This window comes from Oncorhynchus nerka, linkage group LG10 (assembly GCF_034236695.1).
Source record: "Oncorhynchus nerka isolate Pitt River linkage group LG10, Oner_Uvic_2.0, whole genome shotgun sequence".
NCBI lineage: Eukaryota > Metazoa > Chordata > Actinopteri > Salmoniformes > Salmonidae > Oncorhynchus > Oncorhynchus nerka.
Genome location: NC_088405.1, coordinates 64,014,245 through 64,034,091, shown reverse-complemented (window position 1 = coordinate 64,034,091; position 19,847 = coordinate 64,014,245). Strand labels below are relative to the sequence as shown.

Below are 19,847 nucleotides of genomic sequence, written 5' to 3'. Positions count from 1 at the left end.
TTTTAGAAATGTTTGCAAATGTATAAAAAAAAATACCTTATTTACATAAATATTCAGACCCTTTACTTTGAGACTCAAAATTGAGCTCAGGTGCATCCTGTTTCCATTGATCATCCTTGAGATGTTTATACAACTTGATTGAAGTCCATCTGCAGTAAATTCAATTGATTGGACATGATTTGGAAAGATACACACCTGTCTATATGGTTCCATGGTAGACAGTGCATGTTAGAGCAAAAAACCAAGCAATGACTTTGAATAAATTGTTCGTAGAGCTCCGAGACAGAATTGTGTCGAGGCACAAATCTGGGGAAGGGTACCAAAAAATGTCTGCAGCATTCAACGTCCCCAAGAAAACAGTGGCCTCCTTCATTCTTAAATGGAAGAGAGCTGGCCGCCCGGCCAAACTGAGCAATCGGGGGAGAAGGGCCTTATCTATAACCAGAAACGGGTAGAGCCCAGTCATCTATGACCAGAAACGGGTAGAGCCCAGTCATCTATGACCAGAAACGGGTAGAGCCCAGTCATCTATGACCAGAAACGGGTAGAGCCCAGTCATCTATAACCAGAAACGGGTAGAGCCCAGTCATCTATGACCAGAAACGGGTAGAGCCCAGTCATCTATGACCAGAAACGGGTAGAGCCCAGTCATCTATGACCAGAAACGGGTAGAGCCCAGTCATCTATAACCAGAAACGGGTAGAGCCCAGTCATCTATAACCAGAAACGGGGTAGAGCCCAGTCATCTATAACCAGAAACGGCTAGAGCCCAGTCATTTATAACCAGAAACGGGTAGAGCCCAGTCATCTATGACCAGAAACGGGTAGAGCCCAGTCATCTATAACCAGAAACGGGTAGAGCCCAGTCATCTATAACCAGCAACGGGTAGAGCCCAGTCATCTATAACCAGAAACGGGTAGAGCCCAGTCATCTATAACCAGAAACGGCTAGAGCCCAGTCATCTATGACCAGAAACGGGTAGAGCCCAGTCATCTATAACCAGAAACGGGTAGAGCCCAGTCATCTATAACCAGAAACGGGTAGAGCCCAGTCATCTATAACCAGAAACGGCTAGAGCCCAGTCATCTATGACCAGAAACGGGTAGAGCCCAGTCATCTATAACCAGAAACGGGTAGAGCCACAAGCAGCTACAGAGCTAGTAGATTCTCAGTGGTGTTATTTGGGGTGCTGCTGTCAATGATTTACAGTATAATGAACATGTTCAGTGAGATAGTGTATCCCTCTCTATATGTCTTGTTTGTGAATTGTGGCCACTCTTTCTCTCTCTCTCTGGTTTGTGGCACACCCTATCTGCTTCCCAATGTAGCAGATAAAAGTATTTCAAAGCTCAAATTCTAGACCTTTGTGACACAAAGGTAAAGTTTAGGAGAGATTCTAGGATGGGCCCTGACTGCTGCTTACCTGTCCCCTCTCAGGATGTCGCTGACCTTGAGTGGAAATTTGCCCGATCTAAGCTCTCGGAATTACTTCAGAGGTCTCACCATGCCTGTCCCCTTCAACATCATTCCCTCCCCTAAGGCCTTTTTCTACCTCATACGGTAGGTTATACTGTGTGTATGTGTGTTATACAGCCAACTTCCTCTACCAACAATAGAACAACCTCTATCTCAAAGGTCAGTTTCATCTCATATTTCATATTCCACCTTCTGTCCTCTAATTGGTGTGGGAACCTGTCTGGCTGGAGGGGAAGCAGGACCTTCTATTCCACCTTCTTCCCCACCATCTCGTTGGCGCTTACCTTTTTATATCTGGCCCCAGGTTAAGGTGGGGCCAGATGGAGCAGAACAGGAGGTGGTGGGGCCAGATGGAGCAGAACAGGAGGTGGGGCAAGATGGAGCAGAACAGGAGGTGGAGCCAGATGGAGCAGAACGGGAGGTGGGGCCAGATGGAGCAGAGGGGACGAAGCAGGTAGGAGACATGGATGTTGTGAAGATGGAGGAGGGGAGAGTTGATGGAGGGAAGGGAGAGAGAAGGGTGGAGGGGGGTAGTGAAGGAGTCAGAGCAGAAAATAGAGAGGAGACAGTGAGGGGAAGGGGGAGATTCGGATATAAAAAGGTAAGCACCAATGAGATGGTGGAGGGAAAGGACAATCCAGTGGAGGCAGAAGTAAGGATGGAAGAAGGTAAAGAGAAAAAGGTAGATCGCAGTGTGGATAATACAATCTGGTGGAAAGGACTTGTAGGAGGTGACAAAAAAGTGAATGATATGGGAGGACGTGGGAATGAAGGGAAAGTAGACATGGGCCTGGGAGATCTGAAAGAGGAAGGTCAAGGTGATGGAACTGAAGGAGAAAAGAGTGGTGGGGAAAATCAACATGACCGAGAGGTGGATTAAGGGCCCGGGGAGGGCGTTGGAGAATGTGACTAAGAAGAAGGCTGCCACAGCTAGCGTGGTGGTGGAGAAGGTGGTTCCCGACCGACCGATGGCAGCAGCAGCTCACAGGACACTGTCTTCGGCTTGCAGGAGGGGGAGGGGTCCATCAACGGAGGACCAATGAGAACTGCACATCTGAGTGCATCATCTTCAGATTAGAAGTGTCAGCCAGTTAGCATTGTTTCAGTCAACTCCATAGTCCCTTAATAGGTTGACTACATGAGATCTTTACATCAAAGCAGCAATATACACTTGCAGTAGATAGCATAAAACTATTTTGCTGTAAAATGAGCTACAAATCATTCAAAGGCATGTATATACACGCAAGGTTGGGTAGGTTACTTTCTAAATGTAATCCGTTACAATTACTAGTTACCTGTCCAAACTTTTAAGCAATGTCATTTTTGGAATATGATTACTTTCCCCTTAAGAGGCATTAGAAGAAGACTAAAAGTATCCATCAAATGCATCAGGTGTGTCTTCATAGTGGTCTCTGACTTGTGGTCAGACTCACTGAGGTGGAACAAACTTAAACTTGCACCTTTTTTCAATGCTGAATTGAATGTATTTGAGAAAACAGAAAGGTGTCAATGTATTTATTCACAAAGATCCTTTCTGAATTTAGTAATCTAGTTTTTTTTAAGTATCTGTAATCTGATTACAATATTGCTGCTGGTACACTGATTAGTTTTTTGTAATCAGAGTACATGTAATCAGATACTCCACTACCCTGTATACAATATTGTTAAGTGATGTAGCCAAATTAAACATGATCTATGAACACCTAGTGATACCGATGTCTGCTCCCATTGGACCACCTGTTTGAGACCAGTACTAACTCTTATTCATTGTCATTATAGACATTCCAACCTAAAAATTAGAAAGAATAGAGAATTACAATTTCACTTTGAATACATATTTTCAAACCAATATTAAAATAACAAAAATATATACAATGTCCTTGTGTGTTCATTATATAAAGCAAATAATTTGAGTAAAACTGGCTATACTGCTCTGACAGTCTCTTCTCTGTTGGTCAACCTGGTCTCATAGCATTTCGTATAATTCTGTATGTAAATCCAAAGTACTCCGTTTAGTATGGTGTGTTACGTTTGGTTCGGTTACATAAGACAGATGGTTACTTAAGGCAAAACAACCTGGACAGAGCATTTTGTATTATTATATAAGTAAATCCAAGACACTCCATTTTGTATATGTTACTTTTCAAATGGTATGTATTAACTTGTGGATATACATCACCCATTTCTAAATATCAAGAGTGAAAGAACCCCATCTTCCTGATACAATTCCCATCAAGTACAAAATAGCATCACCTTATGCCATGTACTGTTATTGCTAAACTACTGTACACCTTGACAAAAGTACCACAGGACATTGCATGAACACAAACTTAATTACATTGGGCCTCCCGAGTGGCGCAGCGGTCTAAGGCACTGCAGTGCTTAAGGTGTCGCTATAGATCCGGGATCGATCCCGGGTCTGTGTTGCAGCCGGCTGCGACTGGGAGACCCATGAGGCGACGCACATTCGGCCCAGCGTCGTCCGGGTTAGGGGAGGGTTTGGCCGGCTGGGATGTCCTTGTCCAATTGCGCTGTAGCAGGCCGGGCGCATGCAAGCTGACACGGTCACCAGTTGTAAGGTGTTTCCTCCGACACATTGGTCCGGCGCGGTTAAGCGAGCAGTGTGTCAAGAAGCAGTGCAGCTTGGCAGGGTCGTGTTTCGGAGGACGCATGGCTCTTAACCTTTGCCTCTAGCGAGTCGCAGTTATGGGACAAGACTAACTACCAATTGGATATCATGAAATTGGGGATATTTTTTTTTTACACTGAAAAATATAACCAACACACACAAAAAGCTTCTCTCAAATGTTACACATTTGTTTACATTGCTGTTAGTGAGCATTCTAATCTATCAGAAACCGTTTCAGGGAAGCTCATCTGCGTGCTTGTCATCCTCACCAGGGTCTTGAACTGACTTCAGTGGAATGCTCACCTACAGTTCATCCAAGATGAGCATTGGAGAAGTGTGCTCTCCATGGATGAATCCCAGTTTAACTGTACTGGGCAGATGACAGTGTGGGCGAGCGGTTTGCTGAGGTTAACGTTGTCCCATGGTTGGTTTATGGTATGGGCAGGCATAAGCTACATACAAATTTTATTGATGGCAATTTGAATGCACAGCGATACCGTGACAAGATCCTGAGGCACTTCATCATGCCCTTGATCCCCCATATCGCAAGGATCTGTACAAAAATTCCTGGAAGCTGAAAATGTCCTAGCTCTTCTATGGCCTTCATACTCAGACAGATCACCCATTGAGCATGTCTGGAATGCTCTGGATGAACAAGTACGAGTGTGTTCCAGTTCTCGCCAATATCCAGCAACTTCATGCAGCCATTGAAGAGTGGGACATTCCACAGAACTCAATCAACAGCCTGATCAACTCTATATGAAGATGTCACGCAGCATGAGGCAAATGGTGGTCACACCAGATACTGACTGGTTTTCTGATCCACGCCTTTTTTTTGTTGAAGGTACAGTATCTGTGATGAACAGATGCATATCTATATTCCCAGTTGTGTTAAATCCATAAATTAGGGCCCAAGAAATGTATTTCAATTGACTGATTTCCTTACATTAACTCAGTAAACTTCAAATTGTTGCATGTTGCGTTTATATTTTTGTTCAGCATACAAAGCAATTTTATTTTCCCCACAGGTCAAATACAAAATACTTATAATATACAAACATTTTGTTTAAGTTCATTCAGCAAGTTATGAGATCCTTAGATTTACATATTAACAATGGAGTAGACAAAGTTTGGAAACTCAATCCTATACAAAACAAATCCACACAGACAGTGTAACTGTGAAAGATAAATAGAAAAGTTTACAGTTAATAATCTGGTATTAGCAGACAGCGCACACCTTGTACAGCACTATAGTTAGGCTACATTAGCATTCCCACAACAAACATAAGAGGCTGTTCTATTAAGAGTCTGATCTGACATCAGGGCAGATTACTGTATAATGTTACCTGACCTAAAGGCAATGACAGTGGGGTTCAAAGATCCTGAGGACTTCAGTGGTCCACTGCTATGGTTAATTAACTAAAGAGTGGGGTGCCGTCTAAGAGCCACACATCAGGCAGTCGTCGCGGTTCTCCAGGGAACACACCATAGCGGCTCTGTTGAGCTCCTTGATCGCCTCCAAGTTCTTAGCCGACTGAGACTCCTTCAGCTTCTCCTTGTTCAGGGTGAACTGGATGGGGTTGGCTGCAGGCTTGGTCCTCAGGTAGTACATGCCCGTCTTCAGACCCTGAGGAGCGGAAAAGAGGTTAGTGGTTTATTTAATATTTAGCACTACTTTGATCCTCATACGTTGCCTCCCTAGCCAATCACGCCAAGTTCCCATTGTTCTGGGTCCTCGGCGTAGACCTGTCACTCTCCGCCCCTCATGACACACGCTCGACACTTTCAGTCGGACTACAATGCTTCAAGGGGCAGCATCAGCCAGCCATTTTAACACCAGAGTTAAGGATGGCCCTGGGCTAAGAAAATGCAATCTTCTAGAAACTTCAATAGGCAAGCTGACTCACCTGCTTCCAGCCGTAGAAGTGCATGCTGGTGAGCTTGCCGTAGTTAGGCTCAGCGATGTGGATGTTGAGGGACTGGCTCTGGTCTATGAAGGCCCCGCGGTCAGCAGCCATCTTCAGAATAGTCTTCTGGGAGATCTCCCACACAGTCTTATACAGCTCCTTCAGGTCATCTGGGATCTCAGCAATGCCCTAAAGACAAGTAACAATAGAACGACGACAACTACTAAAAAAGGATAGCACTTTTAAAATCTAACAAAAAAAGTTAGACATGACCTTCACAAAATACAGTCAAAGGGCATAATTGCACTCTGATTGGTCTGGGTTCTCACCTGGATGGATCCGTTCTGACCAATCAGCTGGTTCTTCATCTCCTCATTCCACAGCCCTCTCTCTGTTAGGTCCTTCAACAGATGGGGATTCACAATCTGCAAGGAGCACAAAAAACATTAGTCCTCACATACACACAACTCTAGCTTTTTACACTCCCAAACTCAGAGCCTTCTAGTGTTTGAGTATGCTGTGTGTGCAGAAGTCTGTCTATGGAACCCACAGAGAGTGGTACTGACCTGGAACTCTCCAGAGAGGACTCTGCGGGTGTAGATGTTGCTGGTGTAGGGCTCGATAGACTCATTGTTGCCCAGGATCTGGGCTGTAGAGGCCGTGGGCATGGGGGCCAGCAGCAGACTGTTCCTCACACCGTGCCTGGAGAGACGGGGCAGAAGGGTGAGTGATGTGATGAAAAAGGCGACAACATTTAAATCCACTTGGTTGGTCATGTATGTGTTGAGACTAGTTGTAGTTGGGTTGGAAAATGGAGGACAATGTTGAGAACTTACTTGGCAATCTTTTCCTTGAGAACTGTCCAGTCCCACAGGTCAGTTGGGGTTTTGTCCCACATGTCGTACTGAAGGATCTGGGGAAAATAACCATTTAAGCCTGAGACCCACACCAGAACATTCTCCTTAATCCAAAATTAACTATCGACAAGTTAGTTACCCTAAACAAAAACCCTACACAGGATATCTAACATCTCAGTTAGGTGTAAGGGTGGTGGTACTCACTCCTTTGCTGACAGGGGAGCCTGGGTAGGTCTGGTAGGCACCGAGCTCAGCAGCAAGCTCACAGCTGGACTCCAGGGCAGCGTAGTAGATGGTCTCAAAGATCTGAGTGTTGAGCTTCTGGGCCTCGACGCTCTCAAAGGGGAAACGCATCAGGATGAAAGCATCAGCAAGACCCTGCACACCGATACCAATGGGCCTGTGGCGCTTGTTGGAGTTCTCAGCCTGGTCAGAGAGGAGGCGAGGCATGGGGCAATCAGTTACTGGTCCACATGAAGATATAACCTGTAGAATCATCAGTCTTGCTGATCATATTATTAGGATCACTAAGTTGAACGCTAGACATTACCTCGACCACAGGGTAGTAGTTGATCTCAATGATCTTGTTGAGGTTCCTGACAATGACCTTGGTGACATAGGCCAGCTTGCTGAAGTCAAATGTTTTCTCTGGGGTGACATACATGTTGAGGGCGATGGATGCCAGGTTACACACTGCCACCTGAGATTGGGAAATAGGAGCCAGATAGATTAGCGTCACACTTAGGCCATTTAAACATTCTTTGATGTGATCCAAGGACTGTCGTTGCTTCAACATGTACCTAACCATAAACACCCATGCCTTTCTTAAAATCAATACACAGAAGTATATATTTTTTAAACCTGCATATTTAGCTAAAATAAATCCAGGTTAGCATGCAATATTAACCAGGTGAAATTGTGTCACTTCTCTTGCGTTCATTGCACGCAGTCAGGGTATATGCAACAGTTTGGGCAGCCTGGCTCATTGCGAAATAATTTGACAGAATTTTACGTAATTATGACATAACATTGCACAACCTTCAATGTAACAGGAATATTCAGACTGATGGATGCCACCCGTTAGATAAAATACGTAAACGGTTCCGTATTTCACGGAAAGAATAAACATCTTGTTTTCGAGATGATAGTTTCCGGATTTGACCATATTAATTACCTAAGGCTCGTATTTCTGTGTTATTATATTATAATTAAGTCTATGATTTGATAGAGCAGTCTGACTGAGCGATGGTAGGCACCAGCAGGCTCATAAGCATTCATTCAAACAGCACTTTCGTGCGTTTTGCCAGCAGTGCTGCTGTTTATGACTTCAACCCTATCAACTCCCGAGATTAGGCTGGTGTAACGATGTAATGTGAAATGGCTAGCTAGTTAGCGGGGTGCGCGCTAATAGCATTTCAAACGTCACTCACTCTGAGACTAGTTGTTCCCCTTGCTCTGCATGGGTAACGCTGCTTCGAGGGTGGCTGTTGTCATTGTGTTCCTGGTTTGAGCCCAGGTAGGAGCGAAGAGAGGTACGGAAGCTATACTGTTACACTGGCAATACTAAAGTGCTTATAAGAACATCCAAAGGTATATGAAATACAAATGGTATAGAGAGAAATAATCCTATAATTCCTATAATAACTACAACCTAAAACTCCTTACCTGGGAATATTGAAGAATCATGTTAAAAGGAACCACCAACTTTCATATGTTCTCATGTTCTGAGCAAGGAACTGAAACGTTAGCTTTCTTACATAGCACATATTGCACTTTTACTTTCTTCTCCAACACTGTTTTTGCATTATTTAAACCGAATTGAACATGTTTCATTATTTATTTGAGGCTAAATTGATTTGATTGATGTATTAAGTTCAAATAAGTGTTCATTCAGTATTGTTGTAATTGTAATTACACAAATCAAATAAAAATAGGCCGATTAATCGGTATCGGCGTTGAAAAATCATAATCGGTCAACCTCTAGTATGGACTTGGTCAAAAGTAGTGCACCAAATATGGAATAGGGTGCCATTTCAGACAGCTTCAGTAGTTCAAACAGTTTAGGTAATCGATTGCCCTCACCTCATCATGGCTGGTGTACTCTACAATTTCGGTACAAAGGTTACTGGACTTAATGGTGCCCAGGTTCTGCTGATTGCTCTTCCTGTTGCAGGCGTCTTTGTAAAGCATATAGGGGGTGCCCGTCTCAGTCTGGGACTCAATAATGGCATGCCACACCTGCTGAGCCTTCACCACCCGCTTGACCCGACCCTCCTGCTCATACCTGACGACAGACACAGGCAGGCCCAGTGAGACATTGCACAGGGAGTAGACTGGTATGGAGCAGTTATACCAGGTCAGGAGCGCAGGTCTTACATGGTATAGAGCTTCTCAAACTCCTCCCCCCAGCACTCGTCCAATCCAGGGCAGTCACTGGGGCACATCAGGGACCAGTCCTGTGGGTATGATACACCATTGAGTACTGATTTCTTTCAAGATATTCATCTAAACAGAACCACTCCTTATTCCCTTCTTTAATTCAACCTTGAAGAGCGATGTACAAAATATACTAGAGCTCGAATTTCATGAAATTCCATATCTGGTTTGAATACTTCAGTTGATAAATGTTGCTGCATACCTGGTTGCTCTCCACTCTCTTCATGAAGAGGTCAGGGATCCACATGCCGTAGAACAGATCTCTGGCCCTCTGCTCTTCCTTCCCCGTGTTCTTCTTCAGATCCAAGAAGTCAAACACATCAAAGTGCCACGGCTCCAGGTACATGGCAAACGCACCAGGTCTCTGAGAAGGTGGTCAATGAGCGGGAGTTAAATGCCTGATGACAGTACAGTAAACACAGGCCACAGAGTCTGAAAGACCGTATACATGTTCTCAGAGCCATCAGACTTGGGTGATAGATAGTGGGTCATCTCTGCGCAGAGCGCTAATGCATATCTATGAGGTCATCCTGTGGCCAGAGTCAATAACAAAACCCGTATTCAAATCTAATTTCATTCTCACCTTGTTGCCTCCCTGGTCCACATAGCGTGCTGTGTTGTTGTACACTCGGAGCATGGGAACCAGCCCATTGGAATTACCATTTGTCTTAAAAACAAAAACAAAGAAGCCTCAGTAACTGAGTGACTCGCCAAGCATCAATGAAACACGAGTCATTTTTTCTCATGTACAAACTTTCCCCACAATCTGTCAGAGCCATCAATCACGCCAAGTACCCACTGTTCTGGGTCCTCGGCGTAGACATAGCCCCATCACTCTACACCCCTCCTGACACTTAGTCGGGCAGTCTTATTTATGAACGTGATCCTCACCCCAGCAATGTAGCTGCCCGTGGCTCTGATGCAGCTGACTGCCACTCCGATGCCCCCTGCTGATTTAGAGATTAGGGCACACTGCTTTAGGGTGTCGTAGATGCCCTCAATGCTGTCATCCTTCATGGCCAACAGGAAACAGCTGAAAAGTCAACAAGGACAACTAATTTAAAACCGATCAAGCGCTTTTCTGGTTTGCACTTAGAACTGTCAAAGATGTCAGTATTTTCTGCAATTCAGTAATCATAGCCTGAGGAATGGCTTCTAGTAGAATGGCAAAAGTAGATCCAAAATATGAAGTGCTTACCTGGACAGTTGTGGGCGGTTGGTGCCAGCGTTGAAGAGTGTGGGCGAAGCGTGGGTGAACCACTTCTCTGACAGCAGGTTGTAAGTCTCGATGACAGCGTCAATGTCAGTCTGATGAATCCCAACTGCCACCCTCATGAGCATGTGCTGGGGTCGCTCGGCAACTACACAGAAACAGAACAGGTCAGCATAAGGGATGGAACTCATCTGAACCACTTTTTTTTTTAAACAGCTCTGAAAATGTGCCTGTTTGGCCAGGTGCCACTGGTGAGGAGCCCTAATCCAGTGCAGCATAGGTTCGTATCATGACAAGATGTCAATTCTTACAGGGACAGAAATTATGTAACCGACTCACCTTTCCCATTAATCTTCAGAAGGTACGACCGCTCAAGTGTCTATGTAGAAAAACACAAAAAAGTGTTTACTTTCCTACCATTGCAGAATGTACTTTTAAATTATTATGGTTTATAAACCGTGTACTGTAAAAATGACCTTGAATCCAAAGAAGTTGTAGGAGAAGTCCCGGTCGAAGATGATTGCAGAGTTGAGGCGATCCTTGTTTTCTAGGACAATGTCAAGTGTCTCCTTGGCAACCATGGGAGAGTGGCATCTGTTTAGTGGGTTGACATAGTTGTAGAGATCCTCCACCACATCTAAAACAGCATTGACAGAAAAAATTAAGCGATTTCCAGATACCTTAGTTTCACACCCAGGGTTTAGAAATTACTTTTAGGTACCAATTTCTTCAGTTAGCAGAAGTGCGATTGTCAGCTCACTGGCAAATTCGACATCCGTGCCACTGAATGAGTGGACAGGCTGAATCTTGGCTACTTTGAGTGAGCCTGATAATGGAGAAATATGCATAACTTGCAAGAGAGACTTACCACTGAACACCTTCTTGGTCTCCTTGTGCAGGTTGGAGACGGCGATGCGGGCAGCCAGGATGGCATAGTCGGGGTGTTTCGTTGTGAGGGTGGCAGCAATCTCTGCAGCCAGTGTGTCCAGCTCCACTGTAGTGACCCCACTGTACAGACCCTGGATTACCTTCATGGTGATCTGGGTCTAAACGTGGGACAACAGGCAGGGTAAAAGGGTGCGTTAGAGGAACACAGCACACAGAAACACTAGAATTAACAAACAACGGAAATACAATGAACATAAAATATCGACTCACTGGATCTACAAAGTCAGAGTTGAGTCCATAGCACAGCTTCTGAATACGGGAAGTGATCTTGTCAAACATGACACGCTCTTCGCGCCCATCTGAAAATGATGTAATGACGGAAGTGTTAAGCAGAAAATCAACAATAAAATATGTGCGCGCCATGGAAAAGGAATTTACAATTAATGTCAGTAATTGCCACAAAGCTTAAAAACTAAGTTAATTTAGTTATGTAATTGATGGGATAGTCACGGATACTAGCAAACGTCCTGTTGTGTAACCCAGAAAGCTGTTTTGGGGAAAAAAGTATAATTTAAATACTTGAAAATGTTAACTAGCTATATCATTAATTGATGTGATAGTCACTGATACTTACAATCAAATGCCCTAGATAGAAGCAACTAACTGGCTAGCTAAACTACAAAACGTTGACAAATTTGGCGCCAAGTTTGACAAAAGGAACATTGCTGCAAGACTGTCAATAACCTGTTTTGATCGTTCTTATTAAACGACACGACAGCGGTCCTTCTCTAGCTAGCTAACGCATTCAATAACATTAGCTACCTTATTAGGCAAAGTCATTCAACGTGGTTAATGACAGTATAGTAGCCAACGATATAATAATACACGTTCAAAAGGTTGCTTGTAAGAAAAAAAGACAAGAGTCAGTCAAATTGCAAACTTAGCTAGCTTTTGCTATTATTCATACTAGAAATGACCTACCTCGCTTTATCACATGCATGTTGACAAGGGTTGTTTTCTTTCCAGAGAAAGTGCGAAAAATAAGAATACTGATATATAGCTTAGAATGTACAGAGAGAGTCTCACGCTAACAGCCGTCGAAGACTTCAAGTGCAGAAGATAAACCGCGAATAACTTCTTCTTCTATGAAGTTTAACAGCGGTTGGCATCCAATTTGTTGCATTATCGCCACCTACTAGATTGGAGTACAACTTCCTTATACTTTGCTTGAAAAAAATAAATAAATACCCTACCATATAACACTACACTCACTAATTTCAAAATGATATCAAATCAAATTAACACCACCCTACTCCACTAATTAAATGTATGTATTCCTACCTCATGCAATCATCCTGAAAGGATGGGACATTACCACTTAACACACCCTGTAACTCTTCTGATGTCAAATCTCACACACCCAAATACCTCTTTGCAGCTGCCACCACAACCTCAATTTTCTGTGACTTACGTTCCATCCCTGCTGTACAATTGATAACATTGCTATAAATGCTAAAAATCCAATCTTACTGAAACTTATATCACTTTTTGGCCTCTCCCTCTGTACTGGTATATCTCTAGTACTCTCCCCACTCCTCCCTCTATACTGTTATATCTCTACTACTCTCACCGCTCCTCCCCCTTAACCCATCTTCCTCAGCATATGACAACTTCTGCACTACTCTAAACTTGGAAACCTCAACCTGCCTCTCTCGCACGGGACATTTCTGATCCCCAGCCACATGGGAACCCGTACAATTAACACATACCACTACTTTCCCAAATGCTACACATTGCTTTGTCTCCTGCCCTTCTGCAGACTTCTCACACCTGTGAACCTCCCTCCTACACACTGCTGCCACATGCCCATAAGCTTGACACCTGTAACAACGTAATGTATTCGGCACAAAAGCTCGTACAGGATAACTTATATATCCCAACATGACTTTCTCCGGTAAAGAATCCACATCAAAACTCAAAAGAACAGGCAACGACTCTTCTGTTTTACCACTCACGCCACCCTGTCTGCTTCGCACCAAACGATGAGCATCACAAGCACTGGGAATCTTCCCCTTCAGTTTGTCAGCTTTTACATTTTCCGCTACCCCCACAATTCACATCTCTTGCCCCCATTCGCTTAATGCAAAGAGCCTGCTCCCTCTGACCAGCAGAAACACAAACAATTATCACAAGACCACCAATTCCACAGCACCCAACTCTGTTTTCATCTACCCTGAAACCACAAATGGATCAGACTAAAGGCAAGGGTCTACTTTTCCAAAAACTTTACTCCTACTGTCACAGACTCATCTTTATCCTGACCCTTGTTGTAAGCCTTGGGCTCTGAGAACGTCACCACAGCTATCACCTACGATACTCCGATATATAAACTCAGCAAAATAAGAAATGTCCTCTCAATGTCAACTGCGTTTATTTTCAGCAAACTTAACATGTGTAAATATTTGTATGAACATAACAAGATTCAACACCTGAGACACTTTTATTTTTTATTATTTTTTATTTCACCTTTTTTAACCAGGTAGGCTAGTTGAGAACAAGTTCTCATTTACAACTGTGACCTGGCCAAGATAAAGCAGTGCGACACAAACAGCAACACAGAGTTACACATGGAATAAACAAGCGTACAGTCAATAACACAATAGGAAAAAAGAAAGTCTATATACAGTGTGTGCAAATGGCATGAGGAGGTAAGGCAATAAATAAGCCATAGTAGCAAAGTAATTACAATTTAGCAGATTAACACTGGAGTGATAGATGAGCAGATGATGATGTGTAAGTAGTGATACTGGTGTGCAAAAGATAAGAAAAGTAAATAAGCACAATATGGGGATGAGGTAGGTAGATTGAGTGGGCTATTTACAGATGGGATATGTACAGCTGCAGTAAGCTGCTCAGATAGCTGATGTTTAAAGTTAGTGAGGGGAAATATAAGTCTCCAGCTTCAGCGATTTTTGCAATTCGTTCCAGTCATTGGCAACAAAGAACTGGAAGGAAAAGCAGCCAAAGGAGGTGTTGGCTTTGGGTATCAAATCAAATCAAATCAAATGTATTTATATAGCCCTTCGTACATCAGCTGATATCTCAAAGTGCTGTACAGAAACCCAGCCTGAAACCCCAAACAGCAAGCAATGCAGGTGTAGAAGCACGGTGGCTAGGAAAAACTCCCTAGAAAGGCCAAAACCTAGGAAGAAACCTAGAGAGGAACCAGGCTATGAGGGGTGGCCAGTCCTCTTCTGGCTGTGTCGGGTGGAGATTATAACAGAACATGGCCAAGATGTTCAAATGTTCATAAATGACCAGCATGGTCAAATAATAATAATCACAGTCGTTGTCGAGGGTGCAGCAAGTCAGCACCTCAGGAGTAAATGTCAGTTGGCTTTTCATAGCCGATCATTAAGAGTATCTCTACCACTCCTGCTGTCTCTAGAGAGTTGAAAACAGCAGGTCTGGGACAGGTAGCACGTGCGGTGAACAGGTCAGGATTCCATAGCCGCAGGCAGAACAGTTGAAACTGGAGTAGCAGCACGGCCAGGTGGACTGGGGACAGCAAGGAGTCATCATGCCAGTTAGTCCTGAGACATGGTCCTAGGGCTCAGGTCCTCCGAGAGAAAGAGAGAAAGAGAGAATTAGAGAGAGCATACTTAAATTCACACAGGACACCGGATAAGACAGGAGAAGTACTCCAGATATAACAAACTGACCCTAGCCCCCCGACACATAAACTACTGCAGCATAAATACTGGAAGCTGAGACAGGAGGGGTCAGGAGACACTGTGGCCCCATCCGAGGACACCCCCGGACAGGGCCAAACAGGAAGGATATAACCCCACCCACTTTGCCAAAGCACAGCCCAAACACCACTAGAGGGATATCTTCAACCACCAACTTACCATCCTGAGACAAGGCCGAGTATAGCCCACAAAAATCTTCGCCACGGCACAACCCAAGGGGGGGCCAACCCAGACAGGAAGATCACGTCAGTGACTCAACCCTCTCAAGTGACGCACCCCTCCCAGGGACAGCATGAAAGAGCACCAGTAAGCCAGTGACTCAGCCCCTGTAATAGGGTTAGAGGCAGAGAATCCCAGTGGAGAGAGGGGAACTGGCCAGGCAGAGACAGCAAGGGTGGTTCATTGCTCCAGAGCTTTTCCGTTCACCTTCACACTCCGGGGCCAGACTACACTCAAGCATATGACCCACTGAAGAGATGAGTCTTCAGTAAAGACTTAAAGGTTGAGACCGAGTCTGCGTCTCTCACATGGGTAGGCAGACCATTCCATAAAAATGGAGCTCTATAGTAGAAAGCCCTGCCTCCAGCTGTTTGCTTAGAAATCCTAGGGACAATTAGGATGATCAGTGAGATATACCTGCTGGAGCGCGTGCTACGAGTGGGTGTTGTTATTGTGACCAGTGAGTTGAGATAAGGCGGAGCTTTACCTAGCATAGACTTATAGATGACCTGGATCCAGTGGGTCCGGCGACGAATATGTAGCGAGGGCCAGCCGACTAGAGCGTACAGGTCGCAGTGGTGGGTGGAGAAAGGGGCTTTGGAGAAAAAAACGGATGGCACTGTGATAGACTGCATCCAGTTTGCTGAGTAGAGTATTGGAAGCTATTTTGTAAATGACATCGCCGAAGTCAAAGATCGGTAGGATAGTCAGTTTAACGAGGATATGTTTGGCGACTTTGAAGGAGTGAAGATGGCTTTGTTGCGAAATAGGAAGCTCATTCTAGATTTAATTTTGGATTGGAGATGTTTAATATGAGTCTGGAAGGAAAGTTTACAGTCTAGCCAGACACCTAGGTATTTGTAGTTGTCCACATATTCTAAGTCAGAACCGTCCAAAGTAGTGATGCTAGTCGGGCGGGCGGGTGCAGGCAGCAAACGGTTGTAAAGCATGCATTTGGTTTTACTAGCGTTTAAGAGCAGTCGGAGGCCACGGAAGGAGTGTTGTATGGCATTGAAACTCGTTTGGAGGTTAGTTAACACAGTGTCCAAAGAAGGGCACTGTGTTAAACTGAACAAATTCCACAGACTTGTGACTAACAGAAATTGAATAATGTGTGTCGTGGAAATGTCCTCTATTTACCAAATCATGAGCGCAAACCACACACAAGTCAGAGTTAGTTATCAAAGTCCATCTTTAATTATATGAGCTCTATCACAATCCTGTGACTCTCAGATCGATTCAGTGTCTATCAATGAATTCTCTGAGAGCCCCTTCCACATTGCAATAGCATTTTGACTTTCAACAGTTCAGTATCTCTAATGAAAAGTTGAGAGCCCCAACATAATGGCAAATGGGATCCTTTATAGCAAAGATACACAGGATAAGACAGCATCGGCATAATTCATTGTTCAGCTTTGTCTTCTTTCTCAACCTCAGAACCATAAAGCAACCCTCCATATCAACAGGCATATATCAAATTGTCATTTAGATACAACCAATTCTAAATACAACCAATCCTGGACAAACTCACGGAGAGGAGAATGATTGCTATAGGTTAAGATAGGGATAACATTAGAGGGAGCATAGAATGATTCCAGACACTGCCATCCTACTTTCCCCGCTGGCACACACACAGTGGAGCAAAAGATATGTTTACACATGATGACACTTTGACCTCTCCCCTCTCTGCGGCCCATGCAACGTAGTCTTGACATAGAACAGATACTGCAACCCTGCCACAGTATTATACAAAAATAACATTCTTGATGAGAAGTAACTTACAAACATATGATGAATATAAAACATCTTACCTATGTTACCAACAAATTCTGATTATTCCCTAACATGTGTCCCTGAACAAAGGGAGGGGCAAAAGTAACAGTCAGTATCTGGTGTGGCCACCAGCTGCATTAAGTACTGCAGTGCATCTCCTCCTCATGGACTGCACCATATTTGCCAGTTCTTGCTGTGAGATGTTACCCCACTCTTCCACCAAGGCACCTGCAAGTTCCCGGACATTTCTGGGGGAATGGCCCTAGCCCTCAACCAACAGGTCCCAGACATGCTCAATGGGATAAAGATCCAGGCTCTTCGCTGGCCATGGTAGAACACTGACATTCCTGTCTTGCAGGAGATCACACACAGAACAAGTAGTATGGCTGGTGGCATTGTCATGCTGGAGGGTCATGTCAGGATGAGCCTGCGTGCAGGAAGGGTACCACATGAGGGAGGAGGAGTACAGGGTACAGAGTACAGGCCTTGGTGTAACGCTCATTCCTTTGACGATAAACGCGAATCCGACCATCACCCCTGGTGAGACAAAACTGTGACTCGTCGGTGAAGAGCACTTTTTGCCAGTCCTGTCTGGTCTAGCAACGGTGGGTTTGTGCCCATAGGCGACGTTGTTGCCAGTGATGTCTGGTGAGGACCTGCCTTACAACAGTCATACAAGCCCTCAGTCCAGCCTCTCTCGGCCTACTGCGGACAGTCTGAGCACTGATGGAGGGATTGTGCTTTCCTGGTGTAACTTGGGCAGTTGTTGTTGCCATCCTGTACCTGTCCCGCAGGTGTGATGTTTGAATGTACCGATCCTGTGCAGGTGTTGTTGCAATATCCTCCCAGACCTGGACTAGTAACCAAAAGGTTGTAAGTTCATATCCCTGAGCTGACAAGGTACAAATCTGTTGTTCTGCCCCTGAACAGGCAGTTAACCCACTGTTCCTAGGCCGTCATTGAAAATAAGAATTTGTTCTTAACTGACTTGCCTAGTTAAATAAAGGTAAAATTAAAATAAATAAATTGGACATGTCAACATCATACTTTCAGAATCTTAGCTAGCAGTCATCATCATGAATCAAGCTGATAATCTACTGGCAAATCCTTTTTAATCCTTGTCATATGAAGAGAAGTAAAGAAGAGAAAGAATAGATAAAACGTATCCGTTCTCATCGGCCATTGGACATAAACATTACACAGCAAGTTGGAAATCGCAAATTCAACTATAAGTAGTTTGGATGAAATCAGTGGCTAACTGCAAGCATTGCAATGCCATCACTGGCCTGCTATTCAGTGAGGTGGCTGTATGGTCCTAAATCTTGGATTAAAGGTCTCTTTTCCAAGCATAAAATGATAAACATTCAACATTGGCCATGCTGTCAATCCAGCGTGATTTGGGCTTTGCTTAAAACAACTGTTTACATCGGAAAAACGAGCTCCGACCGGGAAAATACGTTTTCAACAGTCATCCAACTCTGAAGTGTAAATCCAGAACTCGGGTCTCTTTCTAAGAGCTACGACATGAAGATCACTGACGTCATCATAATTCAACCTGGTTTATTTCAGAGTTCCCAATTGTCTTGAAAGCACCATAAATCCAGAGAAAGCTAGGCTTTGATGACAAAGTTTGATGACAAAATTTGCCCACGAAGGACTGCCACGCAACCTTCCTGTTCAAGTGAGCACAGCACAACAAGGTGAGTCCAAAAATGTCTTGTATGCTTCTGCATAAATTCTGTTATATGCCAGCGAGATATGTATAGTGTAGCTAAGAAAGTAATACTAAGTGTATGTTGTGTAGTTAGTTGTTAGTAGTCCATTTGCCTCACCTTCATTTTCCCCTCTTAATTTCGCCTACTGTTCTGACTTGGTGGTGCACATGTAGCCTATAACCTGTTTTAGAGAAATGTAATCAACAAATGTTATTTAATTTTCTGCTTATTTATCTGGCAGTTCTGAATGGCCCACTGTAAGAATGGCCCATGTTCTGAATTCTGTCGCTGTACATTTCAAAAGTGCTGAACAAATAGTCATATTGACTACATTCATCCTAGCTCGCTCATTAATGTCTTAATTGAAATTACAGATGGCCTCTTATCTGCTTGTTGTCCCCTCATACCATAATGTGTACATCTAAATTGTCAGTAGAAAGCACATTTGTTTAAGCAAGTCAGCCACATCAGCTATCATGGTTTTTTAAAAGGCAGTAAATTAGGCTGATTGAACTGTTTTTCTGACAGACAAGGCTCTGCTGATAGCCAGGTGTAGCAGTGGTAAGGTGTTGGGACAGCTGTTGGGACTCTGCTGTTGGGACAGCTTTATGCAGTCCCTAACAGTTTGTGGGAACCGTTTGTCATTGTTATAGTGCAATTGTTGTGTTGTGTAGTGGCTTTGCTGACATGCATCCCACATTTTCTTTTTTTTTCCCCACCAAGATTTACCTGCTAAAATCACCACTGATTGTATGAGATTCTTCTTCTTATTTAAACTTGGGAGGTGAATTGATGTTATGCAAGGTTGTAATGTTTTCTCAATTATTTTGTTGTTGTTATTTCCTGTTTTACAGCTTCGATGCTCTGGAGCCTGGTGTTGTTGTCACCAAAGAGCATTCGGACTCAGTCAGGACCAGGTTTCAGCTGCTGACATCCTTCCTCCCATAGATGGTCTGCCTGTCCAAGCACCACCTGGACTGG

The 19,847-nt window shown here is 44.0% G+C and overlaps 1 protein-coding gene, 1 non-coding gene and 1 pseudogene across 2 annotated transcripts; all 3 read right to left on the bottom strand.

Annotated features, from left to right (window-relative positions):
• Positions 1-5,073: 5,073 nt before the first annotated feature.
• LOC115135824 (ribonucleoside-diphosphate reductase large subunit-like) lies at positions 5,074-12,537 on the bottom strand. The gene is made up of 18 exons (XM_029670937.2): positions 12,389-12,537; positions 11,678-11,766; positions 11,388-11,565; positions 10,996-11,156; positions 10,859-10,898; positions 10,505-10,667; positions 10,198-10,339; positions 9,890-9,973; positions 9,509-9,670; positions 9,247-9,326; positions 8,953-9,154; positions 7,421-7,570; positions 7,075-7,296; positions 6,850-6,926; positions 6,580-6,715; positions 6,343-6,438; positions 6,014-6,202; positions 5,074-5,733 (listed from the first exon to the last, which is right to left on the bottom strand). The coding sequence occupies exons 1-18, from the start codon at positions 12,405-12,407 to the stop codon at positions 5,545-5,547; spliced, it is 2,379 nt and encodes a 792-aa protein (XP_029526797.1). The 5' UTR covers positions 12,408-12,537; the 3' UTR covers positions 5,074-5,544.
• LOC135573833 (small nucleolar RNA SNORA17) lies at positions 5,805-5,922 on the bottom strand (annotated as a pseudogene).
• LOC115136544 (small nucleolar RNA SNORD83) lies at positions 9,765-9,843 on the bottom strand. Its single transcript, XR_003864653.1, has one exon. It is a non-coding gene; the product is annotated as a small nucleolar RNA SNORD83 (small nucleolar RNA).
• Positions 12,538-19,847: the final 7,310 nt, after the last annotated feature.